General features: G+C 45.5%; 1 protein-coding gene across 1 annotated transcript in view; it reads right to left on the reverse strand.

The window, feature by feature from the left end:
- Positions 1-25,015, reverse strand: part of LOC124550977 — a 70,396-nt gene that overhangs the window by 24,254 nt on the left and 21,127 nt on the right. The window contains exons 2-4 of the mRNA XM_047125797.1: positions 21,950-22,000; positions 16,392-17,385; positions 3,675-5,591 (exon numbers count right to left, since the gene is read on the reverse strand). Coding sequence (XP_046981753.1) covers positions 3,675-5,591; positions 16,392-17,385; positions 21,950-21,999 — 2,961 coding nt within the window. The 5' untranslated portion in view covers position 22,000. The remainder of the gene's footprint in view (positions 1-3,674; positions 5,592-16,391; positions 17,386-21,949; positions 22,001-25,015) is intronic.

Genomic DNA, 25,015 nt, shown 5'->3' on the forward strand with positions numbered 1-25,015 from the left:
AAAAAGTCATTTCGAGATAAGCGCGTTTGAAAAATAAATTCGCGGAAACTAGAAATTCAAAGAAGTTAACAATAGCGTAAAATGTTTATCGATTAATCTGCGAGTCCAGCATCATATACCAATCCTTCGTCTTCGTCATAGGCTTCGTTTTGCACTTGCAGCAATGCTTTCGAGCGTTCCGACCTTCCTTCGATTCCAGCTAACTACGTCGCTTCTGTCGGCTCACGCGCTGGTTACCCATTTGTTCGGCATAACTGAAGCTTCGTGTGCCTACTACAATTCCTGCCTCGTTCATCACCATCAGAAGGGATGAATTTCCTTCACTGAATAAGCCCGCTGCTAAATACGATGCCAATTCAACGACTTTCAGTCCGGAGTTCAAGTGTTTGTGAGGTGGAATTAAAACTTTCATTCGCAGTTTAAGTGTGGCCACCTAAACATCTCTCCATTAATTCATCCCTTGCTAAATCTTAATATATTGGAAGAATTTCCTTCTGTACTATGAAGGCCGCTTTTTCGGGTCTGGAAAATTTTATTTTATTACTTAACTTCGAGTCCAGGCATATGCTCTTCCTAACGCTACAGTCGTGAAGATAGCCTAAGTGGAGGAAGTCGGGTACACCATCTGTGTGTGAAGCCTGTTAAGTCTCTTGTGTGTGTTCTCGTACGTTAACTGTGTGCATATCGTATACTTGGAGGTGCAGTTCGGGGAGCAGCGCAGCATTTGCGCAAACGACCGTGACAGTTGCGTAAAAGTCACACGCAGCGTGGCCGCTGTACCTTGTCACGTCCGCTACTGCGACGCGCATTCGATTCAGGTCGGACTCACCCCCCTGTCTAGCAGAATAACGCGCCACATGTTACGTTATTTGAGGTGGTCTTTGTTATGTTCAGACTCATTATGTTAATTCATGTCAGACCACGGTGCTTCATGCTTGTTTTTTCGTGATAGCAGTGGAGACGGGTGTGAAACTGGGTTCTACCTTAAAGTCAGGTTTAGTGTAACCTAACAAGGCCTTCGCCTATTGCTAAAGATAATGTCTGTTTTCGATGGGATGACTTTATTCACATTGTGACAGTTCTTACTGCGGGATCGCACTTTGTAATAAACAGCGTAGATATAAACTGCACTATTATTGGCGCAGAAAATTACTTGCATCATTGCTAATTGTAAAGGTCTAGTAACATTCACACATGCAAGTGTTGAGAGAATATTAGTTATGTTTATTATGAGGAGTAGTCAATGAAAACCGGACACCTGCCGCAATGGGACATGGTATGGTTCCATTCAAAAGTAATCACCACATGCGTCAAGACATTTATCCCACTGGGAAACAAAACGATCAATTCCTGTTTCGTAGAATGCGTTTGGCTACTCGCGTTTCCACAACCACACCCACTCGTACACTTCCAGAACCCTTACACAATTGAAACCGACGTACATGCACGTCTTTCTTCAGGTCACCAAAGTTGTGAAAATCACATGGTGAAATATCCAGGCTGTGCAGAGGGATCCCAACCAAATCGCTGGAGCGTAGCCTTCGTCCGATTGGCAGCGTCGAGGGTAGGCATTACAGTGCAACGGGACGATTTTATGCAACAGCATTCCAACAGCCGACCGTTGTGGCCGAGCGGTTCTAGGCGCTTCAGTCTGGAACCGCGCAGGTTCGAATCCTGCCTCGGGCATGGATGTGTGTGATGTCCTTAGGTTAGTTAGGTTTAAGTAGTTCTAAGTTTTAGGGGACTGATGACCTCAGATGTCAAGTCCCATAGTGCTCAGAGCCATTTGAACCATTTTGAGCATTCCAACAAGCCAAATGCAAACAGCAATGACGATAGTGGAAACATTCCACATCTACCGCACCAAACAAATCCAAAGCTGTTTGCAGAAGTTCCGCTAAGGTCATGATGACCTGCTCTTTCAACCGCAGGGCCCCTCTACGCATCAGGTTCCTCGCGTGTGGTATCACAATTGATCTCCAATGCTCTGAAGACACTTGCAGAGAACCAGTGCGCCATAAAGTCAAAACGTTCAGGAATGCTGTCAGAGGGATTCATCCTGTTGCACGATAGCGCCCATCCCCATACTGCCAATCGGACAAAGACTACATTTCAATGATCTGATTAGGAAACACTCCAACATCCTCCGTACAGCCTGGATTTTTCACTGTGCGATTTTCAAGTCTTTGGTGACTTGAAGAAAGACGTGTGGATGTCTGTTTCAGCCAGACGAGGAAGTACAAGAGTGGGAAGTGTTGTAAATCTGTCATTCACTGATCACATTCTATGAAACTGAAATTCATCATCTTGTCTCCAAATGGGGTAATTGTCTTAATACATGTGGTGATTACTTTTGAATGTGACCATTGCACGGTCCCATTGTGGAGGGAGCCTGCTTTTCATTTAATTGTCCCTCATAATTTCGTTCCATTGTGGAGTATGCACCTTTCTTGGCAAATGAAAACTGCGAGCCAGACCGGGCCTCAAGGCTGCAAGCTTTGCCTTTTGCAGACAAATACTCTTATGTACTGAGCTACCGAGGCACGACTTCCAAACCACTCTCACAACTACACTTCGTCTCTCCTACGTTCTCAGCTTCAGAGAAGACATTCTGCACAACTTTAGGAACTAGTGCTCCTGGAAGAAACGAAGGCAGAACACACTTCGCTGCATAGTGAAAATTCACGTTGGAAACAATCTCCTCAGCTGGGGTGTTGTGTACATAGTTCCGCATAGTCAGCACGTACACAACTTTCCCAGTAGAGCGCGCCCCGCTAAGCACAACGGCGCAGGCGCAGCACTCATCCGTCTCTGCACCACAAGATGGCGCTGTCTTAGAGACAGACTAAATTCTGCTTCCGCCGATCCACGTATTAATATGTAACGCAGCCAATCAGATTGCTGCTAACGTAGAACCTTTTCTCCTTGCGGATTACACTCGCGCAGTGATACCTGAACGCTCGAGGTATTATAACGCGTGTATAGACCTCCGATTAGTCAGTCTGCATTAGTCTGTAGTCAAGTTTCAGTCTGCGCCTAATAAGATTATGATATTCCTGTACGTAGCCATGAAGACAAATGTATAGACACTTTGTCAAGTATCAGAGATATGTGAGAATAAGATTAACGTACAAAGACCAAAGGAACTTCAGATTGTCAATTGTAAACAGCATACAGAATCAAGTTAAGTAATTTCTGTGCTTTTTATTATTTTAATAAATATGTGCGAAAATTAATCAAGTTCTGTTTACAGTTGGTCACCGTCAATCTGCTACTCTAAGCGTGCAAGTGGCATTTCTATCGTCTGACCTAACGCCATGGTAAGACCATGAGACATATTGCTGACACTCGCCTACTTCGTTAGAGCAACAAGTCAAATAATCTGATGGTGTGTGTACCGAAGGTCTTACAGTACGCACACCACATGGGGTAAGCCATTTTTTGGGAACATACTTTCTTCCGAGAGTACCGATCCCTGGTATGCTTCCAAACCTGAGTGGAGTTTGGAAAGTAGGGGAGAGTACTGTCGGAAGTAAAGCTGCAAGGGTGGGGCGCGAGTCATTCGTACCTGAGTCGGTAACAGTATTCGTCTGCAAAGGCCAAGATTCCAAATAAGGTTACCAGCCAGCAGTACTGGATTAGTTACATGTAATGCACGGTACATCTTAATTTACCTCTAATTCTTCTCGCATCATACAGATGTAGGTGTCATTCTGTACGCGACGTTTCACCTCCAGGATGTGCTGGTACAGGGCCCGGCATCCGCCCTGCTCGAATGCGGCCTGCAGTTGTACGGGGTCGTGCTGCCCTGCCTTCACGACCCCCAGGTGGCTGAATTCACTTCCCGCCATCAGCAGCACTTCCACAGCAGACCAGCATTTGCGCTCCCAGGCGTACCTCACCGGCGTCCACCCGAGCAGGCCGTCCTCTGCAGACAGTGTGCCCTCCCCCGCGCGTCTGCAGAGTCGCTGCAGCAGAGGGAGCGACCCGCGGGCCACCGCCAGGTGCAGCGCGTTGCGCCCACACGCGTCTGTCTGCCTCCAATCAAAGCCCCCGGCCAGCAGTGCCCTCATCTCACCCTCGTCGCCACCCGACAGGGCCTCCAGCACCGCCTCCAGCAGTGGCCGGCCCCTCACTGCCCTGCGGTCGAAGGACTCTCGAAAGAAATCCAGTCTCCCGTTGAGGTAGGCCTTACGGTACGCCACTGCACGGCTCCGATCTCCGTATCCGAGGAAGCACCACTTGGCGAGGAAGTGTTCGGCGAACGTCCTGTGCAGGAACTCTGGTTTCCTGTAGGAGAACTCGTACACGATTCCGGCTTTCACGAAGTCTCCCCTATCGGACGGTGACATTGCCGGTACGTCTGCGCTGTGCAACAGAACCGACGCCGCGAGGAGCATCAGCTGTTCTTCGTGCTTCTGCTGCGCCTTCTCGACCTCTCTCCTCTTCCCGGGAGCGGAAAAGTTGTCACCCCATTTTTCCTCGTACAGCCTTCTGAATTTATTTTGGAAGAAAGCTTCGTACAGAGTCACAATGTCATACGTCTCATCAATTTCCTGCGACAGATTTACAAACATTTCAGCAAACAGAGGGATCCTCAGAAGATTCCTCAAGTTCTTGTTGAGACCACTGATGGCTGGGATGTTTCCCTTCGAGGAATGGCTCGTGAAGAAATATTCTAGCTCCGATTCACTGAAAGGCTCCAGCGTGTGTGGCGACACTCCCATCCGAGCCTGTAAGAGCTTCACCGGTTCTGGCCTCGTCGTCACCAGGAGCTTTCCCTTGCGTGGAGACAGCAGAGGGAGCACCTCGAGACACTTGTCGACATAGTCGGGGCACACCTCGTCGAAGCCGTCCACGAGACAAACGACTTGCGTGGACTGCAGCAGGCAGTGTCTAAGCAGTGTGTACTCCAGTTCACCTAGAACGCCCTCGTTAAAAACTGTCCACCTCAAGATGTCTTCTGCAGCACTCACACCATTCCTACTGTGATCTAAAACTGCGTAAAACTTAAATAGATTAACTCTCAATAGCCAGCAAGAAGGGACCTTCTCTTTTATTTTTTCCGCCACATGTGACAGCATCTTTGACTTGCCCACTCCGGGCTTCCCCTCCACAATTATTGTGTTGCTGCCGGTACCTTTGACGTGCTCTTTCTCTCGCTGTCGAATCTTAACCAGAGTGGAGAAAAACTCGCCCGTCAACACCCGCTGGTCCACGAGCTTCCTGGGCACGTAGTGCGCGGGCAGAGTTTCCAGCTCCCGGCCCATCCTCAGAGGCTGTGACAGCTGTGCTAGAGCCAGCAAGAGTGCCGGCTCACCGTCCAGCAGTGACTGGAGGGCGTCGACGTCCGCCACCAGGTCCTGCAGGCGGCATCCGTAGCGGTCCCCGTTTAACGCGACACTAATGTTCAGGAAGTCGTTCCAGCTGTCGCCGCTGATGTCGGCTGTGCGGCAAGTGTCGCTGAAGCAGTGGCTGCCCCTCCACGACACAACGACGAAGCGGCGATGACTTCGGTGTTCACTTTGCATCTCGTTCGTAAGCTCATCCAGAATCGCAGAGCTATCTTCAGTCTCATCATCTACAATCACCTGAAGATAGTTGAAATAGATCAGTTAGACACAAGTATATTCAAAAATCATTTTTTTTTAAATACAGCTTGCTTAATTATTTCATAATTTTCGCATATTGAAATTTACACTACTTATTCACAACATAAAACAGCTTTAAATGCCTTGTTTCTCTTCAGAAGAATCAATTAACACATTTTTGTTCTATCTCTGTATGATTCCATTTTCAATTCGTAGTAATTAAACTTGATAAGATCTATTGGCACTAAGAACCACCATTACTCCCAGTGAACTAATACACTATGTGGTCAAAAGTATACGGACAAAAACATAGGTTTTTCATGTCAGGTGCATTGGGCTGCCACCTGCTGCCAGGTACTCCATATCTGAGTCCTAAGTAGGCATTAGACATCGTCAGAGAGCCGAATGGGGCGCTCCGCGGAACTCACGAACTTTGAACGTGGTCAGGTGATTTTCACTTGTGTCATACGTCTGTAAGCGAGATATCAACACTCCTTAACATCCCTAGGTCCACTGTCTGCGATGTCATACTGAAGTGGAGATGTTGTGTACATAGTTCCACATAGTCAGTGTGTATACAACTTTCCCACTAGAGTGCGCCCCGCTAAGCACAACAGCGCAGGCGCAACGCTCGTCCGTCTCCGCACTACATGATGGCGCTGCCATAGAGACAGACCAAATTCTGCTTCCACCAATCCGCGTACTAATATGTAACGCAGCCAATGAGATTGCTGCTAACGTAGAACCTTTTCCCCTCGCAGACCACACTCGCGCAGTGATACATGAATGCATGAGATATTATAACGAGTGTACAGACCTCTAATTAGTCAGTCTGCATTTGTCTGCCCCAGTCTGTACCAGTCTGCATTAGTCTGTACCAGTCTATAGTCAAGTTTCAGTCTGCGCCTAATAAGATTACCATATTCCTGTACATAGCCATGAAGATAAATGTATAGACACTTTTGTCAAGTATCAGAGATATATGTGAGAATAAAATTAACATACCAATACCAAAGGAACTTCAGATTGTCAATTGTAAATAGCATCCAGAACCAAGTTAAGTAATTTTTATGCTTGTTATTATTTTAATAAATGTGTGTGAAAATTAATCAAGTTCTGTTTAAAGTTGGTCACCGTCAATCTGCTACTCTAAGCGTGCAAGTGGCATTTCTATCGTCTGACCTAACGGCAGAAGATAAACACGCACCGATAAGACCACGAGACATACTGCTGACACTCGCCTACTTTGTTAGAGCGACAAGTCAAATAATCTGATGGTGTGTGTAGTGAAGGCCTTACAGTACGCACACCACAGGAGACGTGAAGGGACACGTACAGCACAAACGTGTATAGCCCACCTCGTCTGTTGACTGACAGAGGCCGCCAAGAATTCAAGAGGGTTGTAATGTGTAATAGGCAGATATCTATACAGACCATCACACAGGAGTTCCAAACTGCATCATGATCCACTGCAAATACTATGACAGTTAGGCGGGAGGTGAGGAAACTTGTATTTCATGGTCGAGCGGCTGCTCTTATACCACACATCACACCGGTAAATGCCAAGCGACGCCTCGCTTGGTGTATGGAGCGTAAAACATTGGACTAATGAAAAGTGGAAAAACGTTGTGTGGAGAGACGAATCACGATGCACAATGTGGCGATCCGATGGCAGGGTGTGGGTATGGCGAATGCCCGGTGAACGTCATCTGCCAGCGTGTGTAGTGCCAACAGTAAAATTCGGAGGCGGTGATGTTATGGTGTGGTCGTGTTTTCCATGGAGGGGGCTTGTACCCCTTGTTGTTTTGCATGGCACTATCACAGCACAGGCCTACATTGATGTTTTAAGCATCTTCTTGCTTCCCACTGTTGAAGAGCAATTCGGCGATGGCGATTGCATCCTTCAACACGATCGAGCACCTGTTTATAACGCACGGCCTGTGGCGGAGTGGTTACACGACAATAACATCCCCGTAATGGACTAGCCTGAACAGAGTCCTGACCTGAATACTATAGAACACCTTTGGAACGTTTCGGAACGGCGACTTCGTGTCAGGCCTCACTGACCGACATCGATACCTCTCCTCAGTGCAGTACTCCGTGAAGAATGGGCTGCCATTCCCCAAAAAACCTTCGAGCACCTGGTTGAACGTATGCCTACGAGAGTGGAAGCTGTCATCAAGGTTAAGCGTGGGCCAACACCAAACTGAATTCCAGCATTACCGATGGAGGCCGCCACGAACTTGTAAGTCATTTTTAGTCAGGTGTCCGGATACTTTTGATCACACAGTGTAGATTTTGTGGGGGACAAGAGCACTGAAATAGTCTGTGTTAGGCGAAACAGTTTATTGTAGAAATATTCCATTCAACACCTATTTTAGTAATACTGTATGTTTCTAGCACTAGTGCTCTTATAACACTCCATAAAATCAGTATCTTGTAAAAGTGATTTAAATGTTCAAGGAAGTCATATTTTGTGACTCAATAAACGACACAAAAATATCTTACAATGTTTCAGTGCTAACTACAATGATCGCTTCACTGTATAGTATTTAATAAAAGTAAACTAGAAAACAGTTCTGCTTAGTGGGCCATAGACAACTGTAATGCTAAAACAATTTCGGTAAATATGAAGCAGTTGGAGGTCAAAGGCATACTTGCCAGAATATGTTCGTTTCGAATCTATTACTCAGAAATAAAAAATGTATCCTAGGGGATAAGTTTTCACCTTCGTAGACTTTAAATAAGCTTATGACTCAGTGGACCGTAACAGCCCCTTCAAAAATCTAAAGGAGTTAGGCCTAGACCTCAAAGTCAGTGCACGTATTAGACAAACACTAGATTGTGCAAAATCTAACGTAAGGTTCAGGGAAAATTTTCAGCATACAGTAATGTGACAAGATGGTGGAGTGTATCCATTAATTTCCGTCTGTCCCTCTCAAAACTTTTCGAAAACTTGAACAAATCAAAGGTTAAAATGTAACAAAGATTCAAGTTAAGAAGAGCCATTACCATGGTAGTCAGATTAGCTCTTGCATAATAACCTATTATTCTGATTTGGAACATTCCAACAGATCACAGAGAGTACATATTCTTAAAGAAACAAAAGAAAGGGAAAGAATTCGTACCTCGTCATAAAAGGAAACGTTAGTGTTTGGCATCCAAAAAAAGAGAGAGCTTCCCTATTTTTTGGCGAAATCATTTAAGACACTAGCATATAAAATATTGTTTATGAAATTCAGTACCGCAAAAACTGAAACAGCAAGATATTTACGATAAAAGATGCATCAGAAAATGGACAAAGCTAAGAGGCTGTAATATGATAATCAAATACTATTGTTTTATGGAGCTGAAACGTTCATTTTAAACAGATGCACTGAATAAATCCAAAAATATCTGGGGAAGCTGTGGAGTTCTGCAAAACTCCCAACAAAGCTAAAACTGGAACAATGTAATTGATCACTGTAGTAAAAGAGGCCTGTAAGAAGAAGAGGTGACACAACGGGAAAGAAAATTTTGTAGCAGAAAATTCATGGCCACGTAGTCAGATAGTCGTTAGGTGTTTATTGCCTAATTTTCAGCTTTCTCGTGTTTATTTCCAGATGAGCTGGCCTTTGGAGACCTTCAGTAATTTAAGACTGTAGTAATTTTCATTAAGGAATTCAGTGCTACAGATCTCCTACACTGGCCGTACACCACTGGTGATCGTCGAGGGGACACTGAATAGTGCACGGTACATCCAAACCGTCATCGAACCCATTGTTCTACCATTCCTAGACCGGCAAGGGAACATGCTGTTCCAACAGGACAATGCACGTCCGCATGTATCCCGTGCCACCCAACGTGCTCTAGAAGGTGTAGGTCAACTACCCTGACCAGCAAGATCTCCGGATCTGTCCCCCATTGAGCATGTTTGGGACTGGATGAAGCGTCGTCTCACGCGGTCTGCACGTCCAGCACGAACGCTAGTCCAACTGAGGCGCCAGGTGGAAATGGCATGGCAAGCCGTTCCACAGGACTACATCCAGCATCTCTACGATCGTCTCCATGGGAGAATAGCAGCCTGCATTGCTGCGAAAGGTGGATATACACTGTACTAGTGCCGACATTGTGCATGCTCTGTTGCCTGTGTCTATGTACCTGTGGTTCTGTCAGTGTGATCATGTGATGTATCTGACCCCAGGAATGTGTCAATAAAGTTTCCCCTTCCTGGGACAATGAATTGACGGTGTTCTTATTTCAATTTCCAGGAGTGTATGTCCTTTTGTACATGACTGTATACGTAACCAATTGTATATTATATTGTTATGTAGATAACTTCATCTGTATTACACTTTGTGTGCAACGCACCTCAGCAATTACAACATACGATGTGACATATGTAAACTGTGAAAGAAAAATCTGCGTGTGGACACTGTGGACATGAAAGTGGAAATCTTTATGTCAAAAAACACGAACATTTTTTATGACATAAACATTTCGGGGGCCAATATAGCGTCCCCAGTGCCAAATTTTTTATCATGTAGCCGTAAAATAATAATTTCTCTGTGTAGGTTTAGATTGCAAAGAAATAATTTATGACAGAATGATCTAAAGAGACGACAAGATACGCTCTTTTGTTAATTTTTTAGTCGACTTCACTTCTTCCTTTCTCTTGAATGTGTCTAGAGGGACATCTTGCGTGTGCTGACAAATGTAAGCATATTTGTATGAGTTAAGCATATAATATACCGATTTAATATTATTGTGCACTTTTAATTTGTAAGAGGTGATCCCGATTTCATGTCCGCCTTCCTTGAATTAACCTGCATTCAAGTAAATTACAGCTCAACAATGCAGCGGCCGATGCAGCCAACGACGCCATTACGTGGCGAATTTAACTTATGAAAAATTAGCGGAAGCGGAAAACTCGCCCGCTATTAGCATAATATTAATTTTTCTCCACAGCCGCACGAAGTTGCAGAAATACTTAGCTTTAAGATTCTTATTTTCAGTACCATAGCCGAGAGCCAGAGCCAGGACTCCGACTACAATACAATGGTTGAAGGAGGTAAGAAAAATACTCTCGCGCGTGTGTGGGCCGCAATTTTAATTAATAACTAAAGATTTCTTGCTTTAAAGTGAACTGACTAGCCGAGGAAATTAATATGAAAGGTTTATTACATTGTTCAACTTAAATATCATTTTTATTAAGTCCCACCACGTAAGTCGGCAACAATCAAAAAATAATAATAACAATAATAATATATATATTAAATTACGACGGCCGACGGACGCGAGAGCGCTTTTTATTGTTCATGAAAACCACACATTGAATGTTGTACCACCATACAGCGAGACCTTCAGAGGTGGTGGTCCAGATTGTTGTACACACCAGTACCTCTAATACCCAATAGCACGCCCTCTTGCATTGATGCACGCCTGTATTCGTTGTGGCGTACTATCCACAAGTTCATCAAAGCACTTTTGGTCCAGATTGTCCCACTCCTCATCGGCGATTCGGCGTAGATCCCTCAGAGTGGTTGGTGGGTCACGTCACCCATAAACAGCCCTTTTCAATCTTTCCCAGGCATGTTCGAAAGGGTTCATGTCTGGAGAACATGGTGGCCACTCTAGTTAAGCGATGTCGCTATCCGGAAGGAAGTCATTCACAAGATGTGCGCACGATGGGGGCGCGAATTGTTGCCCATGAAGACGAATGCCTCCCCAATATGCTGCCGATATGGTCGCAATATCGGTCAGAGGATGTCATTCGCGTATCGTACAGCCGATATGGCACCTTCCATGACTACCAGCGGCGTACGTCGGCACCACATAATGCGACCCCGAAACAGCAGGGAACGTCCACCTTGCTGCACTCGCTGGGCAGTGTATCTAAGGCGTTCAGCCTGACCGTGTTGCCTCCAAACTCGTCTCCAACGATTGTCTGGTTGAAGGCATCTGCGACAGTCATCAGTGAAGAGAACTTGATGCCAATACTGAGCGGTCCATTCTGCATGTTGTTGGGCCCATCTATACCGCAAAGATGGACCACGCCATGGACATCGGGAGTGAAGTTGCGCATCATGCAGCGTATTGCGCACAGTTTAAGTCGTAACACGGCGTCCTGTTGCTGCACGACAAGCATTATTCAACATGATGGCGTTGCTGTCAGGGTTCCTCCGAGCCATAAGGCGCAAGTAGCGGTCATCCACTGCAGTAGTAGCCCTTGGGTGGCTTGAACTACGAATGTAATTAACAGTTCCTGTCTCTCTGTATCTACTCCATGTCCGAGCAAAATCGCTTTGGTGCACTGCGAGATGCATGGACACTTCCCTTGTTGAGAGCCCTTCCTGGCACAAAGTAACAACACGGACGCGATAGAATCGCGGTAATGACCGTCTAGGCATGGTTGAACTACAGTCAACACGAGCCATGTACCTCCGTCCTGGTGGAATGGTTGGAACTGATTGGCTGTCGAACCCCCTCCGTCTAATAGGTGCTGCTGATGCATGGTTGTTTACATCTTTGGGCCGGTTTAGTGATATCTCTGAACAGTCATAGGAACTGTGTCTGTGATAAAATATCCAGAGTCAACGTCTATCTTCAGGAGTTCTGGGAACTGGGGTGATGCAAAACGTTTTTTGGTATATAGAGGGAGAGAGACACACATACACACTCATAAGTCATGCTCAGCCTACAGGCGTCACTGGATGCGGATATGGAGGGGCTTGTGGTCAAAGCAACTTATCTTGATGGATTTCTCCATTTACAGCCCATATCTTTGCTAGGATGATCCCCTGTTACCAAGTCACGCGCTCGCAACACCATTAGGTGGCATCCTACGTCATGTGGTCAGCACACCGCTCTCCTGGCTGTATGTCAGTTTCCAAGACTGAAGCCACTACTTTTCTATCAAGTAGCACCTCAGTTTGCCTTACCAGGGCTGAGTGCACCCCGTTTGCCAACAGTGCATGGCAAACCGGATGGTCAGCCATCTAAGCTTTTTCCAAACTGTTGGATTGGATGCAGAGGACCTGCACCTTGGCTGGCCCATTCCATGGATTTGACGCCTGTAGACTTTATTCTGTGGGGAAAGCTGAAAGATGTAGTCTACAAGGACATAGCAACTACACCCGATGATATGCAATGATGTATTACTACAAGTCTGCTGAAATGCTAGCATGTGTGCAGACGTTTTTTCATACCAGGCTGGAAGCAGTATTGCCACTGATATTGTCGTTTTGAACACAACCTTTGATGGTCAATTGTCTCAATACTGGTCATAATCCACATAACTAGTGTACACACTTGTGTCGTTTAGTGTGTGCTACCATAGGTATCGTACAACTGTTGGTATAGGGACTTCGCAAAATACGATATCTCATAAAAGATTCTCACTAAAATCCTGCAACAAACACCACTGACATTCTGATTTAGACTACTTTTTGTTTGTTAATGTCAATAGGCACTGTTCCATTCAAAACGTATATGTTCGCACAAAAAATGTACTTTCTAAGTAACATTAAAACCGGTTTACTGGCTAACAGTACAAGCCCCTGACTAGCAATACATTCTGTGAAAGCCACACATCAATAGCACTTTCCAGTTCCGCAATATTTGTGGTGCAAATTTTAGGTGATACATCCTGTATACAGGGTGTTACAAAAAGGTACGGCCAAACTTTCAGGAAACATTCCACACTCACAAAGATAGAAAATACACTCCTGGAAATGGAAAAAAGAACACAAAGACACCGGTGTGTCAGACCCACCATACTTGCTCCGGACACTGCGAGAGGGCTGTACAAGCAATGATCACACGCACGGCACAGCGGACACACCAGGAACCGCGGTGTTGGCCGTCGAATGGCGCTAGCTGCGCAGCATTTGTGCACCGCCGCCGTCAGTGTCAGCCAGTTTGCCGTGGCATACGGAGCTCCATCGCTGTCTTTAACACTGGTAGCATGCCGCGACAGTGTGGACGTGAACCGTATGTGCAGTTGACGGACTTTGAGCGAGGGCGTATAGTGGGCATGCGGGAGGCCGGGTGGACGTACCGCCGAATTGCTCAACACGTGGGGCGTGAGGTCTCCACAGTACATCGATGTTGTCGCCAGTGGTCGGCGGAAGGTGCACGTGCCCGTCGACCTGGGACCGGACCGCAGCGACGCACGGATGCACGCCAAGACCGTAGGATCCTACGCAGTGCCGTAGGGGACCGCACCGCCACTTCCCAGCAAATTAGGGACACTGTTGCTCCTGGGGTATCGGCGAGGACCATTCGCAACCGTCTCCATGAAGCTGGGCTACGGTCCCGCACACCGTTAGGCCGTCTTCCGCTCACGCCCCAACATCGTGCAGCCCGCCTCCAGTGGTGTCGCGACAGGCGTGAATGGAGGGACGAATGGAGACGTGTCGTCTTCAGCGATGAGAGTCGCTTCTGCCTTGGTGCCAATGATCGTCGTATGCAGGTGAGCGCCACAATCAGGACTGCATACGACCGAGGCGCACAGGGCCAACACCCGGCATCATGGCGTGGGGAGCGATCTCCTACACTGGCCGTACACCACTGGTGATCGTCGAGGGGACACTGAATAGTGCACGGTACATCCAAACCGTCATCGAACCCATCGTTCTACCATTCCTAGACCGGCAAGGGAACTTGCTGTTCCAACAGGACAATGCACGTCCACATGTATCCCGTGCCACCCAACGTGCTCTAGAAGGTGTAAGTCAACTACCCTGACCAGCAAGATCTCCGGATCTGTCCCCCATTGAGCATGTTTGGGACTGGATGAAGCGTCGTCTCACGCGGTCTGCACGTCCAGCACGAACGCTGGTCCAACTGAGGCGCCAGGTGGAAATGGCATGGCAAGCCGTTCCACAGGACTACATCCAGCATCTCTACGATTGTCTCCATGGGAGAATAGCAGCCTGCATTGCTGCGAAAGGTGGATATACACTGTACTAGTGCCGACATTGTGCATGCTCTGTTGCCTGTGTCTATGTGCCTGTGGTTCTGTCAGTGTGATCATGTGATGTATCTGACCCCAGGAATGTGTCAATAAAGTTTCCCCTTCCTGGGACAATGAATTGACGGTGTTCTTATTTCAATTTCCAGGAGTGTATGTTATGTGGACATGTGTCCGGAAACTCTTACTTTCCATGTTAGAGCTCATTTTATTACTTCTCTTCAAATCACATTAATCATGGAATAGAAACACACAGCAACAGAACGTACCAGCGTGACTTCAAACACTTTGTTACAGGAAATGTTCAAAATGTCCTCCGTTAAAGAGGATACATGCATCCACCCTCCGTCGCATGGAATCCCTGATGCGCTGATGCAGCCCTGGAGAATGGCGTATTGTATCACAGCCGTCCACAATACGAGCACGGAGAGTCTCTACATTTGGTACCGGGGTTGCGTAGACAAGAGCTTTCAAATGCCCCCATAAATGAAAGTCAAGAGGGTTGAGGTCAGGAGAGCGTGGAGGCCATGGAATTGGTACGCCTCTACCTATCCATCGGTTACCGAATCTGTTGTTGAGAAGCGTACGAACACTTCGACTGAAATGTGCAGGAGCTCCATCGTGCATGAACCACATGTTGTGTCGTACTTGTAAGGGCACGTGTTCTAGCAGCACAAGTAGAGTATCCCGTATGAACTCATGATAACGTGCTCCATTGAGCGTAGGTGGAAGATCATGGAGCCCAATCAAGACATCACCAACAATGCCTGCCCAAACTTTCACAGAAAATCTGTGTTGATGACGTGATTGCACATTTGAGTGCGGATTCTCGTCAGCCCACACATGTTGAGTGTGAAAATTTACAATTTGATCACGTTGGAATGAAGCCTCATCCGTAAAGAGAACATTTGCACTGAATTGAGGAATGACACATTGTTGGATGAACCATTCACAGAAGTGTACCCGTGGAGGCCAATCAGCTGCTGATAGTGCCTGCACACGCTGTACATGGTACGGGAACAACTGGTTCTCCCGTAGCACTCTCCATACAGTGACGTGGTCAACGTTACCTTGTACAACAGCAACTTCTCTGACACTGACATTAGGGTTATCGTCAACTGCACGAAGAATTGCCTCGTCCATTGCAAGTGTCCTCGTCGTTCTAGGTCTTCCCCAGTCGCGAGTCATAGGCTGGAATGTTCCGTGCTCCCTAAGACGCCGATCAATTGCTTCGAACGTCTTCCTGTCGGGACACCTTCGTTCTGGAAATCTGTCTCGATACAAACGTACCGCGCCACGGCTATTGCCCCGTGCTAATCCATATATCAAATGGGCATCTGCCAACTCCGCATTTGTAAACATTGCACTGACTGCAAAACCACGTTCTTAATGCACACTAACCTGTTGATGCTACGTACTGATGTGCTTGATGCTAGTACTGTAGAGCAATGAGTCGCATGTGAACACAAGCACCAAAGTCAACATTACCTTCCTTCAATTGGGCCAACTGGCGGTGAATCGAGAAAGTACAGTACATACTGACGAAACTAAAATGAGCTCTAACATGGAAATGAAGCGGTTCGGGACACATGTCCACATAACATCTTTCCTTTATTTGTGTGTGAGGACTGTTTCCTGAAAGTCTGGCCGTACCTTTTTGTAACACCCTGTATATGTATTTCATCTGATAAAGTATTAGTTGATTACCATCTCACACTATTTTCAATCTTTTTGATGATGACCAATAGTGGCTGACTGGTTAGCAAAATAAAATATTTTCTTTGATTGCATCAAATCTCAAGTTAAAATAACAATTTCTTACTAGCTTCCATCACTCTGAAACTTACCAGCCATCGGCAGTACGGTCCCCAACAGCGGAGAATCCGGTGTCGCAGCACTCTGAATCGGTCCACAGCCACCATGATGTGCGTTTCATTAGCCAGTGCCTGGTGAATCTTCGTAGCAGAGAGAGCCGCCATTTGCCTTTCTGGAGGCCTCAACCACGCTGGGTTACACGACTCCACGTAGCTCCGTACGTTTTCCACATTGCAGTACTCGAGTCTGGTGGTCACTGCTCCGCACTCGGTCACTTCCTTCCTGACGTATTCGTCCACGAGTGCCTGCCATGTGCTCCAAGCACTCGTCAAACACGCGCTCTGGTTGTTCATCCAGTCCCTGATGCTCTTGCACAAGCTGTCACACAAGGTTTCGCATAGGTCACCGGCGCCCAGCAATTCTTCCAGCTCCCTGCAAATGTCGCCTACAATGTTATTAGAACTGCTCTGCTGGCACAGCAGGTAGAAATTCTCCACAAAGCTGATGTCCTCATGGACTGCCTTCCAAACCTGTTCGTTGTTCGGTTTGAGCTTGTACAGGTGGCCACCAGCCTCTAGCAGCTCCAGACCTGGGAAGGTGCCCTCATACTGGCGCTCAAGTATGTCGAGGCTACTGTCGCCCAGACAGGCGTTCGTCAACAGGGCGAATGTGGCTCTGTTCGTATCCAGTGTCTGGCTAACATCTCTGTAAGAGGTGCAGTACATGCTGAGCCCGAAGTCGCATTTCGTGGCCTCCGACAGCCACGCGCCACTGTGTACGGTCATGGCCGTCGGGGAGGTCTTGTGCTTGAGCTGGACGAGCAGGGTGTTCACCTCATTTTGTCCCTCAGGTCGCCATACCAACACCACGTCATCGAACTTCCCGGCATCGCCATTGTTGGCACACAACTGGAAGTGTAGCCCATACCGCAGGCAGCGGAGGTAGACCAGGGCCAGCATGCGCTCCTCGTACCGGTCCCCCTCTCCTGTAGAGTGTGATCCTTTATTGTATTCCAGAGCAGCAGACCTACAACAAGCAAGATGATAAAGATGATGATGATGATAGTGATTATGACGATGGTTGTCGTGTGCTCAAGGGCGAGGGTAAAACACCCTTGCTGTATATGAATGTATGCATATACGAGGGTAATGCCAAAAGTAAGGCCTCCTATTTTTTCATAAGTACATAGACCTGTTTATTTCTACAATGGTTTACGTCAGTTTACAGCTTGGACATTTAGCTGTTTTGCGAGCTAATCAGCATTTCTGTCGATGCATTTTTGTAGACACCGTAACTATCCTGTTTCTACGGGTTATTACGTTATTATTGGGAATGTAAATACTTATTGCTTGTGAAGTTAACGTGAGAAGATTAGGGTCGCCACCGACTCTAACCATACAACTGATCGAAGGTTCATCTACATCTACATTTATACTCCGCAAGCCACCCAACGGTGTGTGGCGGAGGGCACTTTACGTGCCACTGTCATTACCTCCCTTTCCTGTTCCAGTCGCGTATGGTTCGCGGGAAGAACGACTGTCTGAAAGCCTCCGTGCGCGCTCTAATCTCTCTAATTTTACATTCGTGATCTCCTCGGGAGGTATAAGTAGGGGGAAGCAATATATTCGATACCTCATCCAGAAACGCACCCTCTCGAAACCTGGCGAGCAAACTACACCGCGATGCAGAGCGCCTCTCTTGCAGAGTCTGCCACTTGAGTTTATTAAACATCTCCGTAACGCTATCACGGTTACCAAATAACCCTGTGACGAAACGCGCCGCTCTTCTTTGGATCTTCTCTATCTCCTCCGTCAGACCGATCTGGTACGGATCCCACACTGATGAGCAATACTCAAGCATAGGTCGAACGAGTGTTTTGTAAGCCACCTCCTTTGTTGATGGACTACATTTTCTAAGCACTCTCCCAATGAATCTCAACCTGGTACCCGCCTTACCAACAATTAATTTTATATGATCATTCCACTTCAAATCGTTCCGCACGCATACTCCCAGATATTTTACAGAAGTAACTGCTACCAGTGAGTGGCTTAGGTGCAAAAAAGTAATCTCGGAACACAAGAGAAAATTGTAGATAAAATCATTTATTCCAAAGATAAGGATGTGAGGCATGTACACAATTCCTGATAACATTAATTCCTAAAACATTAAAGAAAAGCGTCGATACGTTCACCGCTATAATCTACAACTACAATCATTGGTGTGAATCATTCATATAACTGCTGTTGCGTGATAACTGATCGCAATAACTCGTGAAACGGTACACGTTTCGCAGTACACCCGCGTGCCCACGTGGTTTGTGGAGACGCAATTTCTAGGTATCGTGGCCAAGCTGCAACAATATCACATCATACAATCATGAACAGTTAACGTTCTTTAAAACAAACATGATACCGGACAGTTAGTGATGACGGTAGCCCAACAAAACTTTAATGTTGAACCACGTGGTCGGCTCCCCACGGACGAAAGATACATAAAGCAAGGAAAATTTACGATAAGGCAAAGCTATTAATATTTATAAAAATGAAAGCTTATACAGGCACAGCTGAAGGCAAACAGACATTCATACAGAAGCAAGTGCTCACTTCTTCTCGACACCTTTGTGTGGCGCTCTTCCGGTGGATCCACGTCTGCTATAGAAATTTACTAAAAGAAAAATCTGCCAAAGTTTTACATTCCTTGCTGCGACAAGGCAAAGCAATCTTTCAGAGTTGAAAAGCGAGACCAAAAGCTAACATCTCTCCTCTCTCCAAGTAACAACGCGCCACGCGGTCAGTCTAACACCCTTCTTCGACTGGAGCACAGCTGTGGACGCTTCCCGTACCGGCGGCAGACTGCCTTCCGCTTCTTCTCCAGCCTCTTCCACGCTTCGCGTGGCCCGGAAAACCCAAAGATGCCACTTCCTCCACCAACCTAACGCAGGTGGATTTCTCACAAGTAGCGAAAACCTGTTTGCCTACTTGACCACTACGAGAGTTGGCTATTCTGTACAACTGCTGCTGAATCTGTACGACTATCGCAGACTTTCTGCAGCAGACTACGCCACCGTCTAGCAACGTGACACACAACCACATTCATTCTATCACACCACTATGATAATTATGAGAAAAGAGAAACAAGGAAGGAAAGAGAAATACCAGTGAAAATGGGCTACCGGACTAACGAAAGGTGGCTACAGGACCCTTTCAACACTGTAGCAGTTTTTGTTTGCCCATGTCATACCTGCTCGCCGCCATGCTGTTCAGAAAGTTATGAACCTTTTCTTTCACCTCGTCGTCGGAGCTCAATCACTGGGACCACAGTTAACGCTGACAGGTACTGTGAGACTCTGAAAAAACTCAAACGGGCAATTCAAAACCAGAGAAGAGGAATGTTGGGCAAGGGCGTACACATTCTCCATGACAACACTCGCCCACACATCGCTCGCCAAACCGTTGCTCTCCTGCAACAGTTTCAGTGGAACATAATCACCCACCCTGTAGTCCTGACTTGGCGCCAGTGAATATCACCTGTTCCCAAGGTTAAATGAACATTTGGCCGGAAAGCGATGCAGCTCCGACGACGAGGTGAAAGAAGAGGTTCATAACTTTCTGAACAGCATGGCGGCGAGCTGGTATGACATGGGCATACAAGAACTGCCACAGCATCTACAAAAATGCATCGACAGAAATGGTGATTATGTCGAATAACTAAATGTTCAAGCTGTAAACTGATGCAAAACATTGTAGTAACAAACAGGTCTATGTACGTATAAAAAAATAGGAGTCTTTACTTTTGGGATTACCCTCGTAGCACAAAGGAACATGAAACAGTATAGTTTCCAGATTTATCATAACAGTTTAAAATTTACAATGGTACCATTTTCCTAGATAGGAACCCTGCTTGTCAGTGCAATCGGTCGATCATTGCACAAGTTTTCCGATACCATTAGAAAATTAGAAACAAGTTTTTCATTTCAGCAGCAAATGATGTACGAACCACTCACTTGCTCCACCTCTCCCTTCACTGGAGGTAACTGGATGGCCTCTTAAATCACGGCTGCTATCTAGTCTGCAACCTAATGGCCAGCGCCATCAAAATTTAAAATTAAATATTCTGTTGTGTCATCTCCCTTACAGTCGTGCAAGACGGAGACGTAAATGGCTTGTTTGGCTGAATCACCTGATGGACAGCTGCGATGAGTTAAGGCAACATTCATCTCTCAGACTTCGATCTCTATCACATCAAACTCGCAGTAGGATCCATAGTAACGCGTGGCGCTTGAGTTGGCAAGACCGCAACAGTTTTAAAAGAATGGTTAACGGAATTTTGGCTGTTTCATATCAGTTCGATTCCACGAAAAGACAATTTTTAACGCACCTCACTTCATCCCAATCAGCACCAATAAGACATCAAACATTGTTTTCCTAATCCTGGACACACTCTAAGAACATCACTTATGATCACAAAGAACAATTGCAAAATGGCAGTTTCAAATTTGAAACTGAACATAAAATGGCTTTGAATCCTCTTCTTAGAAGACAAGTTTCAACGTTTTGGGATTGTTAATTATTGAAAGTGATGTTTGAGGGCAACTGAGTCAAGAAGATACTATGAATAACTTCCGGAGCTGCGTCGCAGTCGCGAATTAAAACAGTGATCCAGGAAATGTAGAATAAATTTCTTTTTCATTTATTTTCGTCAATGATCACAAGACTTTTGCCCAGAAATGATCACTTTCATACCTTCAACAAAACATTGGAAATGAAGTACAACTAACAGATTACATCTTAAAACAATAAAATTTTCCATAATGAAAAATTATTATTTTCATACATGTGAAAACATGCGCTTAAAATATGACGAGACATACCTATTTTCTCACATATAGGCCTACTACTATAAAAAAGCCGTAAAATGTTCACAAAATCGGCTTAGCTGGTCACACATTTAAAATACGGTGTAAACCAAGCCACAGTTCCGGCGGAGTCATGCTACCAATAGCGCTGCTGTTCGTAACACACTGCAGTACAGAAGCACAACATATGTTTGTCCCATAAGCTCGTTAGCTGTCGCTTCTGTAAGTCTACAAAGTCTATAAAATTGTACAGAATGCAATAAGTAAATAGTGCAACAGGTAAAGTCTACAGCAGACTTGCCAAGTGCGTAACTTATTAAAGTGATAAAATGTAATAATTAAAACATGAATAAAGGTAAATTTAAAATTGTTGAAAAGTAAATGGTTAATTAATAATATGCGATTCACAAACGATCTCATTGTCATTTTATAGACTTGTCTGGTGATTAGAAACTGTATACTGCCACCTCATCTTATTGGCCAAATGTTTACTATGGAGATTTTTTCCGCTACCAGTATTTGAATTGGCTCTCTCTGAGCCAAGTGTCACAGCACAACAGCGCCGTGCCAGCGTTGTTCACAGGGGTAAGTATACAATTAGTGAAACTAGCATCCTCTTACCTTGTAGGTAATTCCCTCGTGTTGGTGTATCAAGACTGCCTGGCAATATCAATCAGCTGCTGTAGGTACAACAAACCTTTTGCAAATTCCATAAAGAATAAACAGAATACTCACCCTTCATGACCAGATGCCATTGCAGTTACTATGTCCTGTAGCGTAGGCATTCTGGAAAATAAAAAGAGGAATATGGAAACAGAAATGGCAAGCTGTATTAATTGCATCATGATTTTTTTCTTTTATTAAGAACTATAACCCCATAGCAATCATATTTTCTCACACTCTCTCCCAAGCATGCATGTGCACACACGCAATATACGAGGGTGAGTCAAATGAAAACCTTAAATATTTTTTTAAATATTATTTATTGTGCAGAAGTGGTACAGAGCTGTATCACTTTTCAACACAATCTCCCCCACGCCCAATGCAAGTCCCCCAGCGCTTACAAAGTGCATAAACTCCTTTAGAAAAAAATTCTTTTGGTAGTCCACGCAACCATTCGGGCACCACGTGGCGTACATCTTCATCCGAACGGAACTTCTTTCCTCCCATTGCGTCTTTGAGTGGTCCAAACATATGGAAATCACTTGGGGCATGGTCTGGTGAGTATGGTGGATGAGAAAGACACTCAAAATGCAGGTCTGTGATTATTGCAACTGTTGTACGGGCAGTGTGGGGCCTTGCATTGTCATGTTGTAAAAGGACACCTGCTGACAGCAATCCACGTCGCTTTGATCTAATTGCAGGCCGCAGATGATTTTTTAGGAGATCTTTGTATGATGCACTGATGACAGTGGTCCCTCTAGGCACGTAATGCTAAAAAATGACGCCTTTTTCGTCCCAAAAGAGAGTCAGCATAACCTTCCCTGCTGATGGTTCTGTTAGAAACTTCTTTGGTTTTGGTGATGAGGAATGGCGCCATTCCTTGCTCGCTCCCTTCGTTTCCGGTTGGTGTAAGTGAACCCAGGTTTCGTCCCCAGTAACGATTCTTGCAAGGAAGCCATCACCTTCTCGTTCAAGACGCCGAAAATGTTCTTCACAAGCATCAACACGTCGTTCTCTCATTTCTGGAGTCAGTTGCCGTGACATCCATCCTGCAGACACTTTGTGAAACTGGAGCACATCTTGCACAATCCTACTCCATTCGTAGACTTGCTGCTGTGACAAACCTGCATCATCGTACTGAACCTTCATTCGTCGATGAATTTCAATAGGTTTCACACCTTCACTACGCAAAAACCGAATAACAGAACGCTGTTCTTCCCTGGTGCAAGTCGCAAGTGGGGCGGCCATCTTTATACTGATACTGCGGCGGTAGGTGTGCATCTGCACTATGATGCCACCTACAGGCCATTCTGCACGCTGTTTGTAGCAAGTTTACCAACTTACAGGATAACGGTGCGAAATTTCGATTTGTTATTACAAATTTAATGTTTTCATTTTACTCACCCTCGTATATATATTCTTTCTCATTTCGTATATTTTCAAACAGAAACTGTCTAAACAACAATGTGCTGTCCTCTTTTCGTCCTCCCAGTCAGTTTTCAGAGGAAGTGGGAAAGTTCACTATGTAATCTGAATTTGCAAATAGCAAAAAACCAGGCTCAAGATTAGAGAGGAGGGAGGGGATATACATAGAGGAAGTGATGCACAGGGAGAGAGGAAGAGAAGATTAGAGAGAGAGAGGAGGGAGAAGGAGATGATCCACGTGAGGAGAACGAAGAGATGTACAGAGAGAAAATGGAGAAGGAGACTGGTACATACATCCAATTCCCATACATATTTAGCAATTGCAAAGCATTGGCAAGACCATTAAAACAACATGATAACAGTGCAAATGTCGACGGGGTGTGCTGTGCGCCTTGTTTGGAAAGAATATTGTTCCATTTACGCATGGAACTTCTTGACAACAGTAACGCCCACTTTTCTCCATGTCCTCAACCATGCATTCAGCACTTCTTGTTTTTGCTTAGGTTTATTTTCCAGCAGTGTAAAATGTGCATTAACGGTAATGGAAAGGTTTATTGATGGAGACTTAACTGACACGTAGGTTCTACCACGTGTACGAATTCATTGAGTGCACTGAAAGAGCGACACAACGAACTGTGGTGAAATTTTCCCACAGCGACGGCACCCACAGCACAGTACCATAGGGTCTGTCTGAGGGATATCGTATTACTCTCTTTCGCATTGTCCTGCTATGTGACGAGCCACAGGTCCCTTAATCCGAGGTACTCAGAAAATATCCCCTCAGAAACTTCGAAATTTTTGTCGGAGGAGTCGTATTTACGCTAAACGACCCCAAAACTGGAACAACGTTGTGATTATTCTCTTTTACAAGAAACTGAACAAGTAAGACACATGTCGACCTCATGTTCGTAATGTACACGATATCCATTGAAATTATCACGTCACACAGAACAGAACAAATTAAAAAGCTGTTTTGAGAAGCTGATATAACACAGAACGTCATTTGCACACCTAACATGGATACTCTGCAAATCACATTTAAGTGCCTGCCAGAGGGTTCATCGTACCCCCTTCACAATTCTCTATTATTCCAATCTCGTATAGCGCGCAAAGAATGAACACCTATATCTTTCCGTACGAGCTCTGATTTCCCTTATTTTATCGTGGTGATCGTTCCGCCCTATGTAGGTCGGTGTCAACAAAATATTTTCGCATTCGGAGGAGAAAGTTGGTGATTGGAATTTCGTGAGAAGATTCCGTCGCAACGAAAAACGCCTTTCTTTTAACGATTTCCAGCCCAAATCCCGTGTCATTCCTGTGACACTCTCTCCCATATTTCGATATAATACAAAACGTGCTGCCTTTCTTTGAACCTTTTCGATGTCAAACATAGGTATTTAGTTGAATTTACGGCTTTTAGATTAGACTGATTTATTGTGTAACCGAAGTTTAACGAGTTCCTTTTAGTACTCATGTGGATGACCTCACACTTTTCGTTATTTAGGGTCAACTGCCACTTTTCGACCATTCAGATATTCTTTTATAAATCGTATTGCAGTTTGTTTTGATCTTCTGATGATTTTATTAGTCATTAAACGACAGCGTCATCTGCAAACAACCGAAGACGGCTGCTCAGATTGTCTCCCAAATCGTTTACATAGATAATGAACAGCAAAGGGCCTATAACACTACCTTGGGGAACACCTGAAATCA

Source organism: Schistocerca americana, chromosome 9 (assembly GCF_021461395.2).
Source record: "Schistocerca americana isolate TAMUIC-IGC-003095 chromosome 9, iqSchAmer2.1, whole genome shotgun sequence".
Taxonomy (NCBI): domain Eukaryota; kingdom Metazoa; phylum Arthropoda; class Insecta; order Orthoptera; family Acrididae; genus Schistocerca; species Schistocerca americana.